This window comes from Lissotriton helveticus, chromosome 8, assembly GCF_964261635.1.
Source record: "Lissotriton helveticus chromosome 8, aLisHel1.1, whole genome shotgun sequence".
Lineage (NCBI taxonomy): Eukaryota > Metazoa > Chordata > Amphibia > Caudata > Salamandridae > Lissotriton > Lissotriton helveticus.
The window spans coordinates 1,693,300,723-1,693,320,988 of record NC_136069.1 but is presented as its reverse complement, the minus strand read 5'-3'; the positions used below and the strand labels follow the sequence as shown (position 1 = coordinate 1,693,320,988).

General features: G+C 42.7%; 1 protein-coding gene across 1 annotated transcript in view; it reads right to left on the bottom strand.

Annotated features, from left to right (window-relative positions):
* Window positions 1-8,297: 8,297 nt before the first annotated feature.
* LOC144774117 (uncharacterized) overlaps window positions 8,298-20,266 on the bottom strand; it is a 33,730-nt gene continuing 21,761 nt past the window's right edge. The window contains exons 5-6 of the mRNA XM_078659142.1: window positions 14,758-14,918; window positions 8,298-8,467 (exon numbers count right to left, since the gene is read on the bottom strand). Coding sequence (XP_078515268.1) covers window positions 8,298-8,467; window positions 14,758-14,918 — 331 coding nt within the window. The remainder of the gene's footprint in view (window positions 8,468-14,757; window positions 14,919-20,266) is intronic.

Below are 20,266 nucleotides of genomic sequence, written 5' to 3'. Positions count from 1 at the left end.
AAGAGGCTGTACCGGTGCTGGGGTTCTTCTTAAGGCAAACTCTCAGTCCATAAACACAGTGGAGTGACTTTGGTCACAGGGGTGAATGTCTCTCAAAGTCTGGTTGAAGTCTAGCCAGCAACCAATTGCCACTGACCTACTGGTCTCCAGATATAATGAATCCAGCAGTTTCCTTGAATTGAGCCTAGTGTTTGTCTTGGGTGAATAAAGCTGCGTCCGATGACTCTCCTAGGTCCAGGAGACTCGGGTACACATTTTGAGCATTAGGACTTGGTCTACCAGGCTGCACTTCAGTGGACAGCAGCAGTCAAGCGATTGTTTGGCTACCACTCGCAAAGGAAGCTTTCTTCAGCTTTTGTGGCCTCACAGCTGTAACATTAAGCCAACCTACTGCCTCTTGGAGGTTCTTTCTCTCTCTGGGGCTCAGGAATGACTTTTCCTTAAGCAGTGGACCACAGGCACAGCATTACTAAGTTTGGGGTTTCTTTGTCCGTTTCACTGTTGCCCAGATCGGGGGTATGTGTCGACACTGTTTCCTCTAAACCGGAAGCACTAGCATGACCCGGATACACTAACGGAATTAGTTAGCTCATGCCGTATGCAAATGCACGTTTGGAACAGCATTGAAATGCGACCATCAATGGCGGCTTGTTACAGATCGAACGAGGCGTCTGAGTGACCGGGCCACCCGTTTTTTTTAAATAAGCAGGTATTTTTATGTAAAATTAACACGCAATGTTCTTGCTCTTCTATACAAGAGTTCTAACTTAAATGGGAGAATACTTTAAATTGATATGCTTTTCTCAGTTGTTTCTTTATTACATCGGTTTTAGGCTGCTGGTGGCCTTGCATTTATGGTGAACGGGATTACGAAGTAACTCGCTACACTTTCTATAGTTTTTTAAGCGCACGGATATTGGCGCCTGGGATTTATTGCCCGTGTTTTAAGGCCATGATAGCCAGGTAATATTTGCCTAATCATTCTGCCTTACTATAGTGCTTTAGACTATAAGTTGTTGTATTATGCTATCCTCAGGAGACACCCTGCTCGTTTTAATTATCTCTATGCCTTTAGAACATAGTGTAGTATGAGTAGTGACCATTCATGACTCTTGTTACTCCTATATTGCTAATATACTGTAAAGATGCCAGGGGGCCCCCCCAGGAACGACAGGACACCGTGATCAGTGGCATGCTGTATATATTGTGTACTCTCCCAGAGAGCGCCAAGCCGGTGCAACTGTGCTCCGAGACTCGCGCCAAATTCCTACTCTGCGCGCGCATCCTAAAGATGGCCGCCAGCACGTCGCGTCATGACCAGACGTGCATACACTAGAACGTGAACTCTACATATCTCCCTTTTTTCCAAACAGTGAAAGATGTAACTTATAGTCCGCCGTTCATATCAAAGTCTCGAAACCTGGCTGGTCTCACCACTGTTCTTCCTCTGCAGGTCAGTCTTACCGGGGTAGCCATGGACTCTCTCTCAGGAGTCTCTGGGCTACCTCCCCTATCATTCTGCGCGGCCTAGCTCTCCGCCGATTTACTCCTGTTCATCTCTCTCTCCGCTCCGGGGCTACTTCCGTCGTCTTGCTCCTCACTGACTTCTTCATTCCCCAAGTCCATCTCTCCGTCCAATCATTCATCTCCTGCCTCGGGCTCCTCCGCACTTTCCAGGTCTTATCCCCCTTTGTTCCACTGTAGTACTTTGTTGCATCTCGCCATGCGGTCCTGAGACCACATGCTCTTTCATACACCTTCTTCACCTGCAGGGGTTTACTATATTTGCTATCCCCTTTCCTTTGCATTGTTGCCAACTTGACTCGTACCCATTCTCCTTCCTCTAGTCCGGTATCCTTCACGCTCCTTCGCCTGTTGTAGTGCTTTGCGTAGACGGCCTGTGCCTTCTCCAAGTTCGCCTGAACAACTACAGGGGACCATTTGCTCATTATGGTTTTCTCTTTCCATACTCGGTTGTCCTTCGTGAAGGGGTCACGTCCCCTCAAGATTTGGAAGGGACTATATCCAGTTCCTGTGGGAGTAATTCTGTACGCCCATATCATTTGCCAGATTTCTTTCTCCCAGTCTTTGTTATTAGATATCGCTGCTTGCACGGATCCCATCACCACACGGTTGAACAGTTCAACTAGTCTGTTCCCTCCCGGGTGATAGATCGATGTGTGTTTGGAGAGAATGCCATTTCTTTCTATGAAGCTGATCCATTTGTCTGAGGTGAACTGAGGGCCATTATCACTCAGGATGGATTTTGGAATGCCCTCTCTCACGAATGTGTCGCTCAAAAACCTTAATATCATCTCTGTGTCCATTACTTCCTCCACCTTCACCTCCGGCCATTTCGAGTATCTATCCATGAGGACACACACATACTTTTGAATGCCTTGTCCATCCAAGATGGGACCCAATATGTCTATGGGCAACTCCTCTCATGGGTTCTGTGGAGGATCAAATCTTCCCAGCGCCGGGCGCAGTGGCTTGAGTGTCTTGTCTGCTCCCTGGCACTGTGGGCAATCTCTGACATACCGTTCCGCTCTTAGGTCCATATCTGGCCACCAGTAGCCTTGCTTAGTCCTTAGTTTCATCTTGCCTATCCCCAAGTGGCCTTCATGGAGTATCGCCAGTAGTTTGGGAACTATGCCGGCTGGGGGAATGACCTTGTCCCCCTATAAACAAACACTCCTTGGTCGTCCACAGATAGTTCTTCCCTGACTTCATAGTACATCTTTAGATTTTCACTGATGCGTTTTTTCTCTGGCCATCCTTGTACTATGTTCGTTTTCACTTCCTGTATGGCTGGGTCCTCGTTGAATGCTTCCTTCCACTCCTGGTTGCTTATGACCTTCTCTTGGTCCTTCGTCAGGGCCACCATCTCTTCTCCGCCTGCCTGGTCATCTCCTCCGGGTTCCATGGCTGCCGCCCTGCTTAGATAATCTGCCACTTTGTTCCAACTGCCAGGGATGTACTCCACATCATACCTGAATTCCAGTAGTTTTAATGTCATTTTTGAGATCCTGGGGGTGGCGCTCGCATGCCCACTGGAGGTTAGGATTTTCACTAGGGGCTTGTGGTCTGTCTTTAACTGAAATTGTGTGCCCCACAAGAATTGTCTGAATCTCGTCATTGCCCACACTACAGCCAGCATCTCCTTTTCAATGACGCTGTATTTTCTTTCTGTGTCGCTCAAGGTACGAGATGCAAAACTTAGCGTGTCCATTACCCCTTGTCCTCGATCTTGCATCAACACCGCACCCAAGCCTTTATCGCTGGCATCCGTTGTGAGTGCGGTTTTTCCCTGAGGGTCGGATCCTTGCCAGGGTATTGCACCTACCACATCTTTCTTTATGCTCTCAAATTCCCCTTGTGCTTCCTCAGTCCAGCAGAACACCGAGCTCTCTCTTGTTAACTTCCTCATGTGGTGCGTCTTTGTTGCGAAATGCTGCATGAATTTACTATAGTACTCGGCCATTCCTAAGAAAGACCTGACGTCTTCCTTGCTGGTGGGTGGAGGTGCTTCGCAAATCGCCTTCACGTTGTCCGCCTTGGGGGTGATCCCTTGTACTCCGATTTCATGCCTTAGGTAGGTCACTGATTCCATGACCAGGCGGCACTTCTCCCACTCCGCCGTGAGGCCTTTCTCTTCTAACACTCTTAGCACTTTGGTCAGTTTGGCGTCGTGGTCTAGTTTGTCTCGTCCCATCACTAGGATGTCATCCTGGAAATACTGGATGCCGTCTATATTCTTGAACAGCTGGTGCATCAATTTCTGGAACACCGCTGCCGCCGATGCCAGTCCATACGTCCGAATTGGTAGCACCCGAAGGGGGTAATGAATGAAGTCAACCTCCTGCTCTCCGGGTGTAATGCAATTTGATGGTATCCTGAGGTCAAATCAATGGTAGAGTACCACTTGACCCCTCTCGTCTTGGCCAGCATTTCTTCGATTCTTGGTAAGGGAAACGTCTCTACCACGATGTTCTTATTTAACTCGCGTAGGTCCACGCATAGCCTGACCCTTCCGCTGGGTTTCATGACCACTACCAATGGCGCCAGCCACTCAGCGCACGTGATTGGTTCAATGATTCCTTGTCTTTCTAATCCTTGCAGTTCTTCTTGTACCGCCTCTCTGACTGCAAGAGGTACATTTCTCACCTTGTGAGACACTGGTATGGCACCTGCCTTGAGTATGATTTTGTGTGCAAACTTCTCAAGCTTTCCCACCGGACCTCCAAATACTTTGGGGTACTCTTCCTTCCACTTGTCCAGGTTCGGCCATACCTCCGGTTCGGTGAGGAGGATCTGCTTCTTACCTCCAGGGTCCAGTTTGATGCACAGGTCGCCCTGGTCTAACCATCCTAGCACCGATGGTCCCCTTTCGGATATGTACAATTTGCAGTTGGCGGTGCTTCCTCTGAATTCAAATTTAAGCGGTCGGAATCCCAACATGGGTATGCGATCTCCGTTGTACGTGACCGGCATTATGTCTAGCTTCTCCAGGTCTGGGCCCAAATGTGGTTGAAGGTTTGGAACGTGTCATATTTACACGTGGATGCCAATTTCCTCAACGCCGCCACATACTCTTCCCCTGACTCCCCTGGTCGTTGCTTTCAGTGCTGAAAGTTGTACCTGTCAATTGAAACACAAACCGCCAGTTTGTAATGTTTGTTCAATTCCTCAATTGCGTGGGCATACATGTCGTCATCTGTGCTCTCTCGTTGTTTGGGCACTAGATTCTTGAAGATCCTGAGCCCCTCTGGGCCCAGATTATGTAACAGTATTCGCCTCTTTCTTTTGCTTGAAAACTTTTCCTCGTGCTCGTCTTCTAACACCTCAATGAAGTTGTCGATATAGTCTCTCCAATCCTCCCATCTCATGAGTGGTTCTCCTGGCTTGGGTAAAAATTGCACAGGGGCCATCGCAGACGCTGCTTGCGCACACATCTTTTCGGGTTTTTCCGTGGGCGGGGTGCTGCTGTGGCTTTTGGGGCTGCCTGGTGCACTATCCTCTTCTAGCTTCTCTATTTTTGGCTGGGGGATCTCTGTGACTGCCCCTTTGCTCTTCCCATAGGTCGCCAGTGCTCCTGCCCTTGATAGGTTGGTGTAGAGGGGTGTTTAGGGTCGTCTGCCCCTCTGCAAGCTCTTATATTACTTCCTCTATGCTCCAATTAACTCCCCCAGTGTGCCTGTAGGCTCTGCCGCGCTCTCAGGAGTCCACTTGCCTGTATGTGGTGGCTGCTTACAAGTAGGTGATTCTCGTGATGCATATGGCCCTTGGTTTCTGTTTTGTGGTCTATCTGCTGTCCAGTTCGGTTTTTTTTTCAGTTTTTTTTTTTCTCCTTTATGTCCTCATCCCATCCTTGTCGCCATTGTAAAGATGCCAGGGGGCCCCCCCAGGAACGACAGGACACCGTGATCAGTGGCAAGCTGTATTTATTGTGTACTCTCCCAGAGAGTGCCGAGCCGGTGCAACTGTGCTCCGAGACTCGCGCCAAATTCCTACTCTGCGCGTGCATCCTAAAGATGGCCGCCAGCACGTCACGTCATGACGCGCCGTGCATACACTAGAACGTAAACTCTACATATACGACCACTGTGCAGTTTTTTATCGTATGTACATCAAATCTGGTATTAAAGATATGCATATAAGAAATAGGGATATGGATTTATGGCGTAAGACATATGTGTGTGAGATAATACTATCACCCTGATGGGGGACACACACCATAAAAAAGGTTATATTTTCGTTTTTAGAAACATTTTAAGAAATAAGGAAGATTCAATGTCTTATGTTGAGTCATGCCCTCTAAGGTAGTAATGAATATAAGGTGTATCTCATTCTATATTCCAGATTTAATATTGATGACTACCGTGGCGCAATATTGGGTAGTCTTGACTCTGTGAGGCTATCTGTGGAAGTTACTACTGTCTAAAAAAAGTGTGTGACATAAGGATGTTTTTATCTTATTTTGAGCATATGAGTTTGGTGCATATTAGAACAGTGCTCTTTTTTGTTTCTTTACCCCAAACGTAGATCATCAGATAACCATATAACGGTATCGCGGTGACATGTTTGGATATCTGGATGTTCTGTGTGACCCCTTTTGAGGTAATAACACGTTGACTATTATCTATATCAATTAGCCAATAGATAATCATGTCCAATACTGCCACATAATAAGGGAGCAGTAATATCTACATGTCCTTTGACAGTATTGATCAGAATAATGCTTAATAATAAATAGAGCAGGGGTATGTTAGTATCATTCCTTGAATGGGTAATAAGTACCATGGAGGTACACATACATTGATCCAGTCTAACGATGTTTATATGGACTTTATGAAATGCAATGCGATCAAAAAGTTGAACATGTGTATGAATGTGAGTAGGGTGATAAAGTTTGGAGCTCTGAGGCTTTGTAAAAATACAATTCTGGTTTTATAAAAAAAATGTCTGTTTATATGTAATTTCATAAATATGTATCTTATACTGTGTATTGTTTTTATATTTCAGATATTTAATGTATTTGTGGGATTCATATAATCCATCCTGAAGAAGGTGTTGGCTCTTTAAAATATATGCCCACCGAAACGCGTCGATGCAATCCCTGAGTAGGGATACGCTAAGTCTGTGAAACAACAACTCTAACCAAGATAGTCTTACATGCATTAGAGTTGGATTTTATGTTGGACTATTGTATCTGCCTCAGTTTAATAGGAATCATACTTTCCTTCTTTCTGTTTCCCACTTGTGTATATTTTTTACATGTACTATTGCATTAATTTTTATGAAATTATATTGTGTATTATGTTTTTAACTTATATCTGAATAAACTGTACATCTTGTATGAAGTTACTATATTTTTATATTTTTCTCTTTGCTCCTCTTTGAAGTGAATGTTGTGGATATAAATGTGGATGCTGTGGAAAATTTACCCCAAGGGGAGATTTTGTTTTGACACTTGTTAACAGAAGGACCAGCAGGTGCAGCCAACTCTTTGATGCACCCTCTCTTTGCCAGCTCCTGGGAACCGCAGGGAAGTCCTCCTTCTCATGATAACTTAAAGGTTTTGGGGCCCCATGCAAAATTTGGGGCATATTAGCAAGCGACATCGATAATTATCGCTGATCGCTGCTGGAGTGAGGAAAAGCGGCGCTAATTTCATATCGCCCGCCCTGCTAATATGGCCCTATATTTTTGAACCCACTGTTTGGAAAACATTGAATTGCCTTAGTCTTTTTGCTAATCCAAGCCTTATTTTGCTAACAATATTAAATGATGTGTTAAAGGTTAAACTACAGAAATACACAGAAGAGAGGCAGAGAGAAATTTCAATGTCCCGGGGGCCCACATGGAAGGTGGGGGCACTGGAAAAGTACCAACTTTGCTCATGCCTTAAAACATCTTTTCTTTGCTCCTCTATAAAGTGCAGGCGTGACCTGAGGTCTGAGTGGCAGCTGTGCCACTTTTAAGTCCAAAATTTGCCCTCAGGCTACCTGGTCTCCCTACTTTGCATTGCAATGCGAGCTCCCACATTAATCAATAGTAACTCTAGGCCAGTGAATGCTTGTTTTTTAACTCAGTCCAAAAATATCTGAATGTTACTTGGTCAGGCCAGGTAGAATTTGAGTATTTTAATGAAATATGTTTATTGATTCATATATTTAGCTCCAGGCCTCTTTACTCCTCTAGGTCAGAATACATTGTAGTCTTTCTTCATTATTATAATAATTACATATGGTACCTACTCATTATCAGAAATCACCCTATTTCCCTGTGATGGGAAAGAAGAAGCCTGGAAGGTGTAAGTATAGCAATTAAAATTACAGAGTTCATAAATCCCTTGTAGAATAAACAGCAGCTGATCCTGGACGCATGTAATAAAAAACCCTGCCAGGGAGAGAAGGTGTATAGTGTTGCTTGATGCAGAGCCAGCACAAGGGCATTGACATATACATTGCTACTGTTGTCTACTCACCCTAAATATTAAACTACATACAGTGCAGGGCACACACCGAGGAGAAGCAGCCTTGAAAGAAGCTCTACTTTGGAATTCAGAGGGAAGATGTCCACCTTTAAATATCTGCTGAAGAGGATCTGGGCTCAGCTCCCCATGTAGATGACCTGCTTTATTAGCGCAGAGTCATTCCCAGTGCAGATTCTCTGCTTCACATACACAGAGTCACTCACTTTGTAGATTCTCTGCTTCACAGAGTCAACCCCAGTGCTCCACAGACAGCCCAGCAGTCCAATCAATGGGTGGCTGGGCCTGTAGAGTGATTGTCCTACTGGTCTGTGCCAGAGTGAGGGCTCTGATGCCAGCCTGCAAGCTGCAGACATTGAAACTCAACTCTTTTGTCCGCGATGGAGACCTCATCCTGGGAGGCGTGCTCCTGGTTCACTCTGAGTACACTTCTCCTGAGCTCACATTCAAGGAAGTGCCACAACCTATATCCTGCAAAGGGTAAGAGCAGTTTGTTATGTCATGGCAATAAATGTGCTAGCAGATATCCTGTGAGAGGCCAGACAGTTGATTGTAATTCAGTATGAAAATAATCATCTCAACTGATATCCTGTGAACGTGTAAGAACTATTTTGGCATTTTGGGAAGAAACATCACAGCTGATATCCTGTGAGAGGTAAGAAAATGTTATTACAGTGCGGATATAGGTATATCATGTATTGAATATGAATAGCTTATTACAGTATGTATAGAAGTGCCACAGCTGACATCCTGTGAGGGATAAGAACACTTTACCACATTATGCATACCCATGTCACAACCCATATCCTGTGATGGGTGAGATCAGTTTATTAGAGTATATATAGAAGTGTCACCACTAATATCCTGTGAGGGTAAGAACAATTTATTGCAGTATGTATAGAAGTGTCACAGCTGATCTCCTGTGAGGAGTAAGAACATTTTGTTACGGTACATATAGAAGGTTAACAACTGATATCCTGTGAGTGTAAGATCAGTTTATTACAGTATGTATGGAAGTCACAGCTGATGAACTTGGGCGAGGAAGAAGACTGTATTGCAGCTTTTAGAGTTCGTCATGAGATATCTTGTGAAGGGTAGGACCAATTTAATGTTGTAAGCATGTAAGTGCTGCAGCTACTGTCCAATGAAGGTGTAAAAACTGTATTTACGATATAGGAGCTGTGTCACAGCTGATATCCTATATAGAGTAAGACTTTTCTATAACATATCTATATGTCATAGTGTCACAGCTGAGATCTGTGAACCCTAATAATATTTTGTTATAGTATTAATTGAAGTCATCTCTCTGAGCCTGGAAAGTAAACGCAGGGCAGATTTTTTATTTATGTCACCATGTGTCACTGTAAATAAACTATTAGAAAAATGCATGCATTATAATTCACAGTCTTCCAATTTCATGTACAAAAACATGTAAATATTTCACTGTGACAAGCACCCTGTCACAAATTAAGCTCTGGCCCCACCCCCACTCTACTTCTCTCAAGCTCCACCTGGCCCAATGGTATGAAGAGACCACTGAATCAGCTTTCTCACACCACAGTGACAGCTCCCTTAGACCACAGTGACACCTCCCTCAAACCACAGTGACAGCTCCCCCAGAATACAGATATACCTCCCTCAGACCACAGTTACAGCTCCCTCAGACCACAGTTACAATTTCCTTAGATCACAGTGACAGATCTCTCAGACTACTGTAACAGCTCCCTCTGACCAGAGTGACGACTCTCTTAGACCACAGAGGCAGATTCTTCAGACCAGAGTGACAGCCCCCTCGAGCCACAATGACAGCTCCCTCAGACCACACTGACAGCTCTTTTGGACCACAGAGACAGCTCCCTCAGACCACGAAGATAGTTCCATCAGACCACAGTGACAGCTCCCTCAGACCACAGAATCAGATCTTCAGACCACAGTGACAGCTCCCTCAGTCTACAGCCACCAGTTTGCCCAATCTCATTGACAGAGTTCCTCTGGACTATGTGACAGCCTCCAATGAGATATGAGCAGTGGGTTGTGTTCAGTGACCCCCCCACAAGGCATCTACTCCCACTGTGCTGCCAAGGGTGGTGTTACACTGGGAATGACTAACCTCTCATAACATGTCCACCACTGCTGCCTAAGACCTGACCATTCCACCCATCTCCTATCCATCCATACCTCGACACACACACTGATCCATCCAGGCGACCAGTGTCACATTCATCCATACATATATTAAGTTAAAGAAACATTGAGAAGCCGAGGGTCTTTCGCATACAAGATCTTTTGACTTTGGGCATGTTTTTAGCCATGTTTTATAGCAGCCTACCTGCTCTGCAGCATGGCAAAAAGTGTTTTTAAAAAGTGCTATGACGCTAAATAGCTGTTTTGTAAGACATGGGAGACCACGTGCATTTGTACTTGTTGTAGGCAATCTTTGTGATATTATCAGTAAAATCAAAAAAAATTAAAATAGCCTGCAGACCATAAAAGAGATCTACAAACAGTCATAAAACCAGGCAACACACTGACCAGTTAGAACACATTAGCTTTAGAGTGCACCATGGGTTACAACATTATCGGTAACATGTACCTACACCCAACTATAACAACTTTTAGCAACACTGCGGCACAAGACCACAAGGGTATACCCACTGTTGAGCGGAAAAGTGCTTTTGGTGACCAGTGTCTTGAAGCACAGGTGGTCCACACAGACTGCCACTCCCGCACACTCACACTTACTTAGCACCACTACGCAATGTGACAGGTACCAGCGCGATCCATATGGACACTTACACAAACATACACACCTGACATTCGAATGCAGTACCACTGATACCAAACAGGTCAATAGATAACACTCCGCAGACCCCGTGGCTCTAAGCCTCCCGCCACCCTCCACTGTCCCAGTCACCCTGTATGGAAATTCACCAGCCTCCCCCTCCAGACACTAGGCCACTCATGACTGAGGTCATACCTCATCTGGGTCTCCAGAAAGCAGGTGAGGATGCACAGTAAGCATAAACAAGAGGTAAACGTAAACAAAGGGGTTCTTGGTGCCACTCAGTGAGTTCACCAACAAGTTGCAAAGCAGAAACGGGCTAAGAGCAGCAATTTGATACAAACGGGGGTCCACGAGGGCCTTCTGGCACCAGTCCAGTTCTGCGAAGCACAGTGAGGTTACACAGTTTCTTGACCTACTCCCAAACCTTCTCAGATGTGTCCCTCTGGCCTAGTCAATTCCTCTTACTCCTAATTTGGCAACATGAAGACTTCAGAAGGGTCAGATGGGGAGAAGGCAGTTGATCCACAGTGATGGGGTTTGTAGGGAACAAGCTGTGAATGGGGAACAACATGGAGTGGAGCCTCTCGGCTCGAGGAGGCACCCCATCAGTTACACATTGATTCAGGCTGTGCCCTGGCAATCTGGGTGCAGGATCAGGTGCACCTTGGAGATGAGTCGCACCAAAAGCTTCAAGTTACATGAAGTAGACTTGCAATTCTGTACCTCCCTGAAAAAGAGGCAATATGCTAAGCACACATTGAAGTCACGTGCACCAGGTGATTCCCATCACACTAGCAGGCGTCAGTTCTGCAAAGCCTCATGAGGTAGAATAAGGGTGCATCCCCCACCACCGAGGCTCACAACCTGTGAATCAAGCAATGAGCATGCAGCTGGCATGGAGCACAAGAGAAATGCGGCACAGTCGACGAAGCAGGCCACTTTGTAGCTGCAAATGGTGAATCCTCTCACCACCAACAAGATGCTTATGTGTGTCATGGTCCCTTCAGCACAGCATTAAACACTTTTTATTAGTGGCATTTCCACTTATGCCAAGTCCAGCGGTATTTGGACTAAATATCAAAATAAAAATATTGTCAGACATAAATATCGAGTTAATATTTATTACCTTTTTAATATTTATTCTTTTATTGATATTTAATTATGTTAAATGTATAATGACTTTTTTAAAGCTTTCTTTCAGGTGTGGGTTGTGGGTTTTGTAGGGTTATAGGCTGGGAAGTAAATTCATTCTAATTAAGTATTATTTAGGGCTCGATTACGATGTTGGTTGGAGTTGCCTCTGACCAACACCGTCGCAGTCTCGGGACCGACCGACCTCCTGTTGGCGGTCCCAACACTGCAATTACAATGTAACAGCATACTCCCATTCCTCTATGGGAGTTTCTGCTGTGGCGTACCAGAAACTGGAGATTCTGTTCATCTCTGCACCACATAGCAGGCCCCTCAATGTGCGTGCCACACGGTGCAGGAATTAACCTCTACCCCGAACCGTCTGCATTGTAATGCAGCAGTCAGAACTGAAACCGCAATGGGGCTCGGAAAGCCTCCATCATGTAGTAGTAGTAGGCTTTCCGAGCCTGATCGTAACAAGGTTCTTAATGTTTATTTAATATTAATAACTTGTTTGCTAATTAATTATGTAAATTGTGTAATACTTTTTTTTGGTGTGCGTTTTTGTTTTGTAGGGGTAAAGGTTTTTTTTTAATTTCTCTATTGTTATTTCAAAAATATAGTCAAGGTTCACATACAAACCTATGTCCCACAGGGGGCATTATTTATTCAACATTTCGATACAAAAATAGGGATAATTCTGTTATAGATTCTCCCTCTGTAGATTCATTTCACATCTTACGTCTATTGTCCAATAACTTTTCAACCCTTTAAACTCCTCCCCTACCAGGTCTTACCTAATCGAGTACAAAATACCTTTAAATTAGTCTCTGGGTATCCCCATGCCCTATATCCTGACTGTGGGTTGTAGCCCTAGTATGATGTTCTTTGTCTTGTAATGTGTGACTGGGATGCGGGGTATGCTCCTCTATCACCTGTATCATCACCCCCATGCCAACAAATCTTCTGGGAGCTTATCATCCTTTCTAGTATTTCACATATGCGCCTCCTCAGCCATTGCCCATTCCTTTAAATCTGTATTCCATTTGTCCAGCTGCGGCCCCTGTTGGGTCAACCAATGGATCATTATACTTCTCTTAGCTGTTGAAAGCCCCAGAATCAAGAATTCCCTGCTCGTCTTGCATTTAGGGTTCCTGGGGATCAGTCAGAGGAGACAAGTGCTTATCTCCAGGGCTATTTTTCACCCTGTTACTCTACTCAATTTCTCTAGGATGGCTGTCCAATAAGCTTGTATTATTTGACAAGTCCACACCATATGTACGAAACCTGCTTGTATATAATGACATCAGGGGCACTTTGGATCCCTAGATCCATTAATGGCATGTGAACTATATTGTATTGTATTTGTTTTAATCTATTACATACTGACACCTTACGGATGCCTTCGTGAATTCTTTCCTAGTCACTTTTCGTCATCTCATGTGGACTAACCACTTTTTTTTCTCCCCTACTTTAACTCTTGGGCACTGTGTCGGTGAGTGACAAGTTTCTGGCACCCCGCCATGGCAATCATAGTGACCAAGGTATGAGTGTGCCCTGGGGCTCCTAGAAATGTCAGCCATAGTTGCCGAGCCATAGCTGCTATTTTTGCAAATTGCAGAAATTTCCCCGTCCCCAACTCAAATGCATCCATTGCCTCCTGGTAGGTAATAAACCTATTCACAGAATATAGGTCCGTCAACATCAAACGGCCCCCCTCCTTTAATTTTTCAGGTGACATTATTTGCTCTATGTGGGCCAATTCTTGCATGGTCCAGATATCTGCCTCTGGCGCGTTTGGCCTTTCTTTAAAAAGTCTCTTAATTACTCTATTCCATATTTTAGCAATTAGCCCTATCAGTGGAGGGTACCTTTCCTGGTGTGTTCCACCCAATAAAGCCTCTGTGTTTATTCTCAGGAGTGGTTTCCTTAGATCTCAGCCAGCCCAATGTGTATATTATAAGCAAGGGGGGTGGTCAGATAAGTATAGAGCCAATATTCAGTTATCTGCTCCATTCTGAATGAAGAAATAGTCCAATCTACTATATGTATTAGTCGCATGTGTGTGACAAGAATACACTCTTTGATAGGGGTTACGATGATGGCAGATATCCACAAGGTTGTAGTTTAAGAGCATCTGGCACATGGCTTCTCTTGCTTTAGGTTTGGCCTCTAATCTGGCGGGTGTCCAAGGATCGTCCCCAGAAATAAGCCATCATCGCTGTTTGGGGCATCCATATTTATCAAGCACCATTTCATCCATCAAGTGTCCCTTCTACCACCACATATCTTCCTGATGGGTCTAAACAAGATGTTACTGATCTGTATACTCAGACCTCTGCCCCACATCTACCACCCACCCCTCCCTAGATCCCTTCCCACAACTTAATAATCAACAAATGTAGTCAATAAGTCTCAAAAACAAATCTCTGATATACGGCCAAACTGTCAGGCACTGCGCCACCCCATCTAACTGGCGGTCTAGCAAGGCTGCTTCAGTGCACCACAGTTGGAGTGTCTGATCTTTAGATTGGCAGAACAGTGTCTCACCACATCAGTGACAGTCTATGTCCCCTAGATTTCTAGGGGTGGGGTCCCCTCCCAATTAACCTGTACCATGGTCAACTCTCCTTAGTTTCCAGTTCTGTACCTACTGTTCCAGTGCCCATAACTACCAGCGATTCAGTCCCCAGTCTTGTCGTAAAATATCGTAAGAGCCTGCATCGGTTTGGCTGGGGTTGCCCTCTGGTTCTGATTGAGTTTCTTGGACTAAACATAGTAGGGAAAACCAGTTCTGCATTGTAATCCCCTCCACCTCAGTCTGTAGGGTACCATTTGGACCCACCAGGATACGTTCCATCTGTGATGAGTCCTGCAGCCTGGATCGTTTTCTCTGGTGTTGTGACGCTGACTCCTTTGTCGATCACAACTTTTCCTCTGTTCTCGCCAGCCTTGGTTTTGGTGCTGTCCAGCCAGGCCCAACAAGTGCTTCCAGTCCATAGCCTCCTGCAGAGTATTATAAAAATTACCTCTATCCTCTGTTGTATGCGGAGCCGAGCTGGAAATATTATACTGTACTTGATATTGAGCTTTATCAATCTTCTTTTGAATACTAGAAAGTCATTCCTTCAATCTTCAACTTTTTTGGTGCAGTCATGGTAAATATGAATGCCTCGATCTTCAAACCTAGGTAGACCATTTGTGCGAACAAATTGCAAGATTATATCCCTGTCTCTGAAGTTGAACAAACGAGCAATCAGAGCTCTGAATGGTGACCCTGGGCTCAGTGTTGGACCGAGGGAACGATAGGCCCTTTCTATGGCAAACATTTTGGAGAGCCTGATATTCGGAAAAGTTGATCCGATCCAGTTTTTCAGGAAAAAGTCTGTCGCAAGACCCTCTGTATTCTCCGGAAATCCCAAAAATCAGAGGTTGTTACTCCTCCACCTCACTTCTGCATCATCTGCTCTATCTTTCAGATGGGTGGATTGTTCCTGAAGTGAGGTCACTGTCACACGGAGTCACCAGACTTCCTCCTGCAGCGTGCCTAGATCCCCTTCTGTGGCCGTAACTCGGTCTGCCACTTTTCTTAGATCTGGACGCAGGTGGTTGATAACCATGGTCATACTATCCATTTTTTACTCTATCGCCACTTAAGAATCTCTTATAGCCTCCAAAATATCTGTTTTATCTCACACCACAGATCCCTGATGCAATGATTGTTCAGGATCCGGTCTGTTGTGTTCAGAGGAAGTCGGGCCCGGCACCCTATGCTGCATTATCTTGTTGGCTTGTGCTCCTCTTGTCGGCTTGTCTTTTCCCATATTTTAAACTAGTAGTGGTAGTTCAATGTCCACCTATTTCTTTTGCCTGTAGCGCAAGGTCCAGCAGGGCGTCAGGTAGGGACTCGAGGAGGGAAATCACCAGCTGTCTTTTATGTGCCAACTATTACTCCTATTGGCACTCTTGGTGTTGATCTTAACGGATCCTTAAAAGAACCAATATCTCTGGAATCAGTCCATTCCGCCTCCTCCAAACTTTTCTCACCAATCTAAGGGATCCACACGCTGTTGAGCGTCCACTGATTATTTGCTATTTCACAATGTGCTATCTCAGGTCAAGACCAATGGTCATCACAATCACAGTAGCTATGTCTGGGCCAGGCTGTCCCCACATGTCCTACCGGGACGCACGTTCTTTTATCCCAGTCTTCTTCTACTAACTGGGGTCTGTACTATATTGCCCCCTAGGCCTCCATGCTCTTGAAAATGCCCCAGTAGGTGGGCAGGTATGCAGGTATCCTCCCCCAGCCGGAACATTGCAGCCTCTCTGTCCAGGTCTAGCCCCGTCGCTGATATGGGCCCAGCCTTATCACCACAAACGGCTACCTGGTCAGGATAACCGGTGGGGCTGGATGTAACTCACCCGCTACCTTTCCGGGCCTCACGTATGGTGTATGTCTGGCCACAGATCTCCCCTTATTAAGTTACAGACTAGGTCGCCACGTATTCAAAGTGCTTTAGGAGGCGTTGGGTCTGCCTCCAAACTGGCGGCCCCCCATCCCGTGATCCAGTCCTTGCCTCACCATTGATGCGGACATCCTCACCATGCCACCACAAGCTGTGACTCTTGACTCGTTGTCAGGATTACCAGTGAGGTTGAATGCACTGATCTCCCAGCAACACCGGGGCTCATGTGAATTGCGTGTCAGTGTTTCAGGACTTGTCAGGACCGAGTGATCTCTGGCAGCCCCTTGCCACCAGACCTTTGTCCTCAGAGCCCCCAAACAGAGCATCGAGGATAACGGCCCTATCTCTGACAGGGGTCTCACCATTGGATCTCTGCGGTTCGGCCTATTCAAAGATCTCCGAATCCCCGGCAAGGGCCGGGGCCACCATCTTCCAGTCAGGCAGGCCGCCGCAACTCAGGATTTCTTAGAGACATTTTCCCTGGTTATGGACTCTTACGGCTCTCAAGTTCGGAGTCGCTCGGGTCAGGGAAGGTAAACTATGTCAGTAGATTCTGGTATAATTAAAGTTCCGCCTGGATTCCTGCAGGATTTTACCCAAAGGGGCAGGAGCTTAACAGGAATGTAACTAGCTGGCCATGCTGTCAGGCCACGCCCCCTTGTAGGGGTAAAGGTTGTGTAGGAATTTAACTACAATAATTATTAAATAATCTAAATTAATAATAATTATTTTAATGGTTATTAATTATGAAAAGTTTGTAAATAAGGTATTGTTTAAGGTATATATTAGGTGTGAGGTGTTGCATTTGCAGGTGTAAAGAGTAGGTAGTTAATTAAATACAACTAATGTATTATTAGTCAATTAGTAATAATAAAGGGCCTAATTATGATGTTGGACGGACTTATGTCTGCCCGACACCGCGATTACTGTGCAAACGCACATGGTGCAGTCGCATACTCCCATTTGTCTATGGGAGGTTGTATTGCGGCTGTAAACCGTCCGAATCACAAGCTCCCATAGACAAATTGGAGAATCTGTTCATCCCCGCACTGTGTGGCAAACACCTCAGGGTGCCTGCCACATGGTGCAGGGTTTAGGAGGGGGGCACCATAGGTGCCCCCTCAGCCCCCAACAGGAGACAGCAGGGTGAAGGGGACCTGCTAGGGCCCCCCAATGTCGCTTTCAAACAGCCTTCCCATGCCGGAAAGCCCGACATGGAAAGCCTGTTGGAAACCGACATCATAATCCATATGGAGGAACTGCCGTCCATAGGGATTACGGGCACGCCTTTGACTGGCCAATGGCCCCTTGAGCCCATTGGAATCAAACCGGAATGACCAGCCAGTTTCACTATTGACCGCCTGCATCGTAATGCGGCAGTCGAAACTGAAATAGCAATGAGAAGCTCATCAAAATTAGGCTTTAAATGGTTTATTGATAATTATGTAAATTATGCTATTGAGATTTTTTAAATGTATATATTAAGTGTGGGTTGTTCGTTTTGCACGAATAAATGGTGAAAAGGTAATTATATATATTAATATTTTAATATTCGTTAATTATTTCATTTCTATAGATATTTAATTATGTAAAATGTGTAAATATCATAATTTTATGAATACATTTTAGATGTTTGTTGGCTACTTTACAGAGGTATAGGGTTGAACGTTTATTAAGTAATAACAAAATAGTTCATTATTTTGTATGATGTTATTTATTATTGTATGTGTTAATTGTGTTGCTCTTTTTTACTTGTAAATAACATTGTATTTTATGGCTGTTGTTTTGAGAATATGGTTTGGTATTTCAATTAAAATATTTGTATTAATTTATGATATGTATTAAACACATATATATATATTGATATTGTATATTTAAGTATTTATATTTTTTATTATTGAGTATAGTTTTTAAATAATTAAATTTTCTTGAAGTGAATAGTCTATGTCTAATGTTGCACTGACTGAAGTGGAAACAGAAAATTTTACCCCTCCATAATCCAAAATGTACTCTACTGTTGAAGGGACTGGACTGGGATTAGTACATTTTACCCCTCTGCAACCCAATAATTTCCTTACTTTTCCGCTGACTGGAGTGGGAATAGTAAATTTTACCCCTCCACAACCCTAAACTGTCCCTACCGTTCCACTGACTGCAGTGGGAATAGTATTTTTTACCACTCCACGATCCAACATTTTCTCTACTGTTCAATTTATTGGAGTGGGAAGAGTACATTTTACCCTTCCAAAATCCAACACTTTACCTAGTGTTCCACTAATTATTCGAACAGCCCACAGGCCACGCCCACTGACGTGAGGCCACGCCCCTTTCTCCTTAAAGCCGTGCTGAGTACAAGCCCAGCTGAGACTACCGACACTCCTGAGGCGGATGCCGGGAGAGGGTATACACCTGTTACAACGCATTTTTTACAACGCAATACTGTTACAACGCATCTTTTACAACGCAAATACTATTACAACGCATACATTTACAACTCATACTGTTACAACGCAGATACTGTTACAACGCATGTACTTTTACAACGCATTTTGTATGATATGTGTATAGTTAATGAAGGCTATTATTGTCAATATATTTGAGTAATATATATGTATATTTAATTTAAATTTGTTAAAAATATTTTTAAAATATATTATTTTTATAAATATTTTGAGTATTAATTTGGGTATTAAAAAAATAATTAAAATATGTAAAAATTATTTCATTATTTTATTGTATTTATAAATATAATTATAATTTATTGTTATTAGTAAATAATATAGTAAATGTTAATTGAGTATAAATATAGTTATGTGAAATATCAAATATTATTAATAATAATTAATGTGAGTATTAATTTGGGTATTATTGAACTAAATTAAATATGTAAAAATTTATTTTAGAATATATTGTTTTTATAAATACTTTGAGTATTAATTTGTGTATTAAATAATTAATAAAAATATGTAAAAAATAAATAATTATTTTATTATATTCTATGTTATTTATATTTTATTATATTTATAATTTTAATTTATTATTAATAGTAATTAATATGGTAAATGTTAATTGAGAATAAATATAGTTATGTGAAATATAACATATTATTAATAATAAATAATGTGAGTATTAATTTGGGTATTAAAAAAATAATTAAAATATGTAAAAATTAATTAATATTTTTATTGTATGTATACTTATTTTGATTATTAATTTGGCTATTATAATATTAATTTAAATATGTAAAAATTAGTCAATAATATATTTGTTTTAATTTATAAGATATTTATATTATTAAGTTAATAATAATAAAATTGAGTATTATTTTGAGTATTATATAACTAATTTATATATGTAAAAAAAATTAAATAAATATATTGTATTTAAAATTATTAAATTTATTGTATGTATAATTATTTGGAGTATTAATTTTGGTATTATACAATATAATAGTAATAAATCCATTTATTTAAAAATGATAATAGATTATATTTAAAAAAATTAAATTGTGAATTAAAGAAACAGATTAATATTTTATACGTTTATAAATAGAATATATTTTAAAATAATATATTTGTGAAAAATTATTATAATATTATGGTTCCCACGGTTTAACATTGTTTTCAATGGATACATTTGTCCTTCATTTATTTTCATGATACCTTGATATATGTATAGCGGTCCGGAATTAAAGCAAAGTAAAGTAATAGAAAGAAAGAGAAAATAACAGAAAAGAAAGAAGAAAACAGGTAAGAAAAGAAAGTACAATTTTTACATGAAAATAGTTATGAAAATATACAATGCATTAATTAAATAAAAACGAACAAACTGTGTTTTAGTAAGTAAAAATTTTATTTTCTTATTCAAGAAATATATTAAAATAAA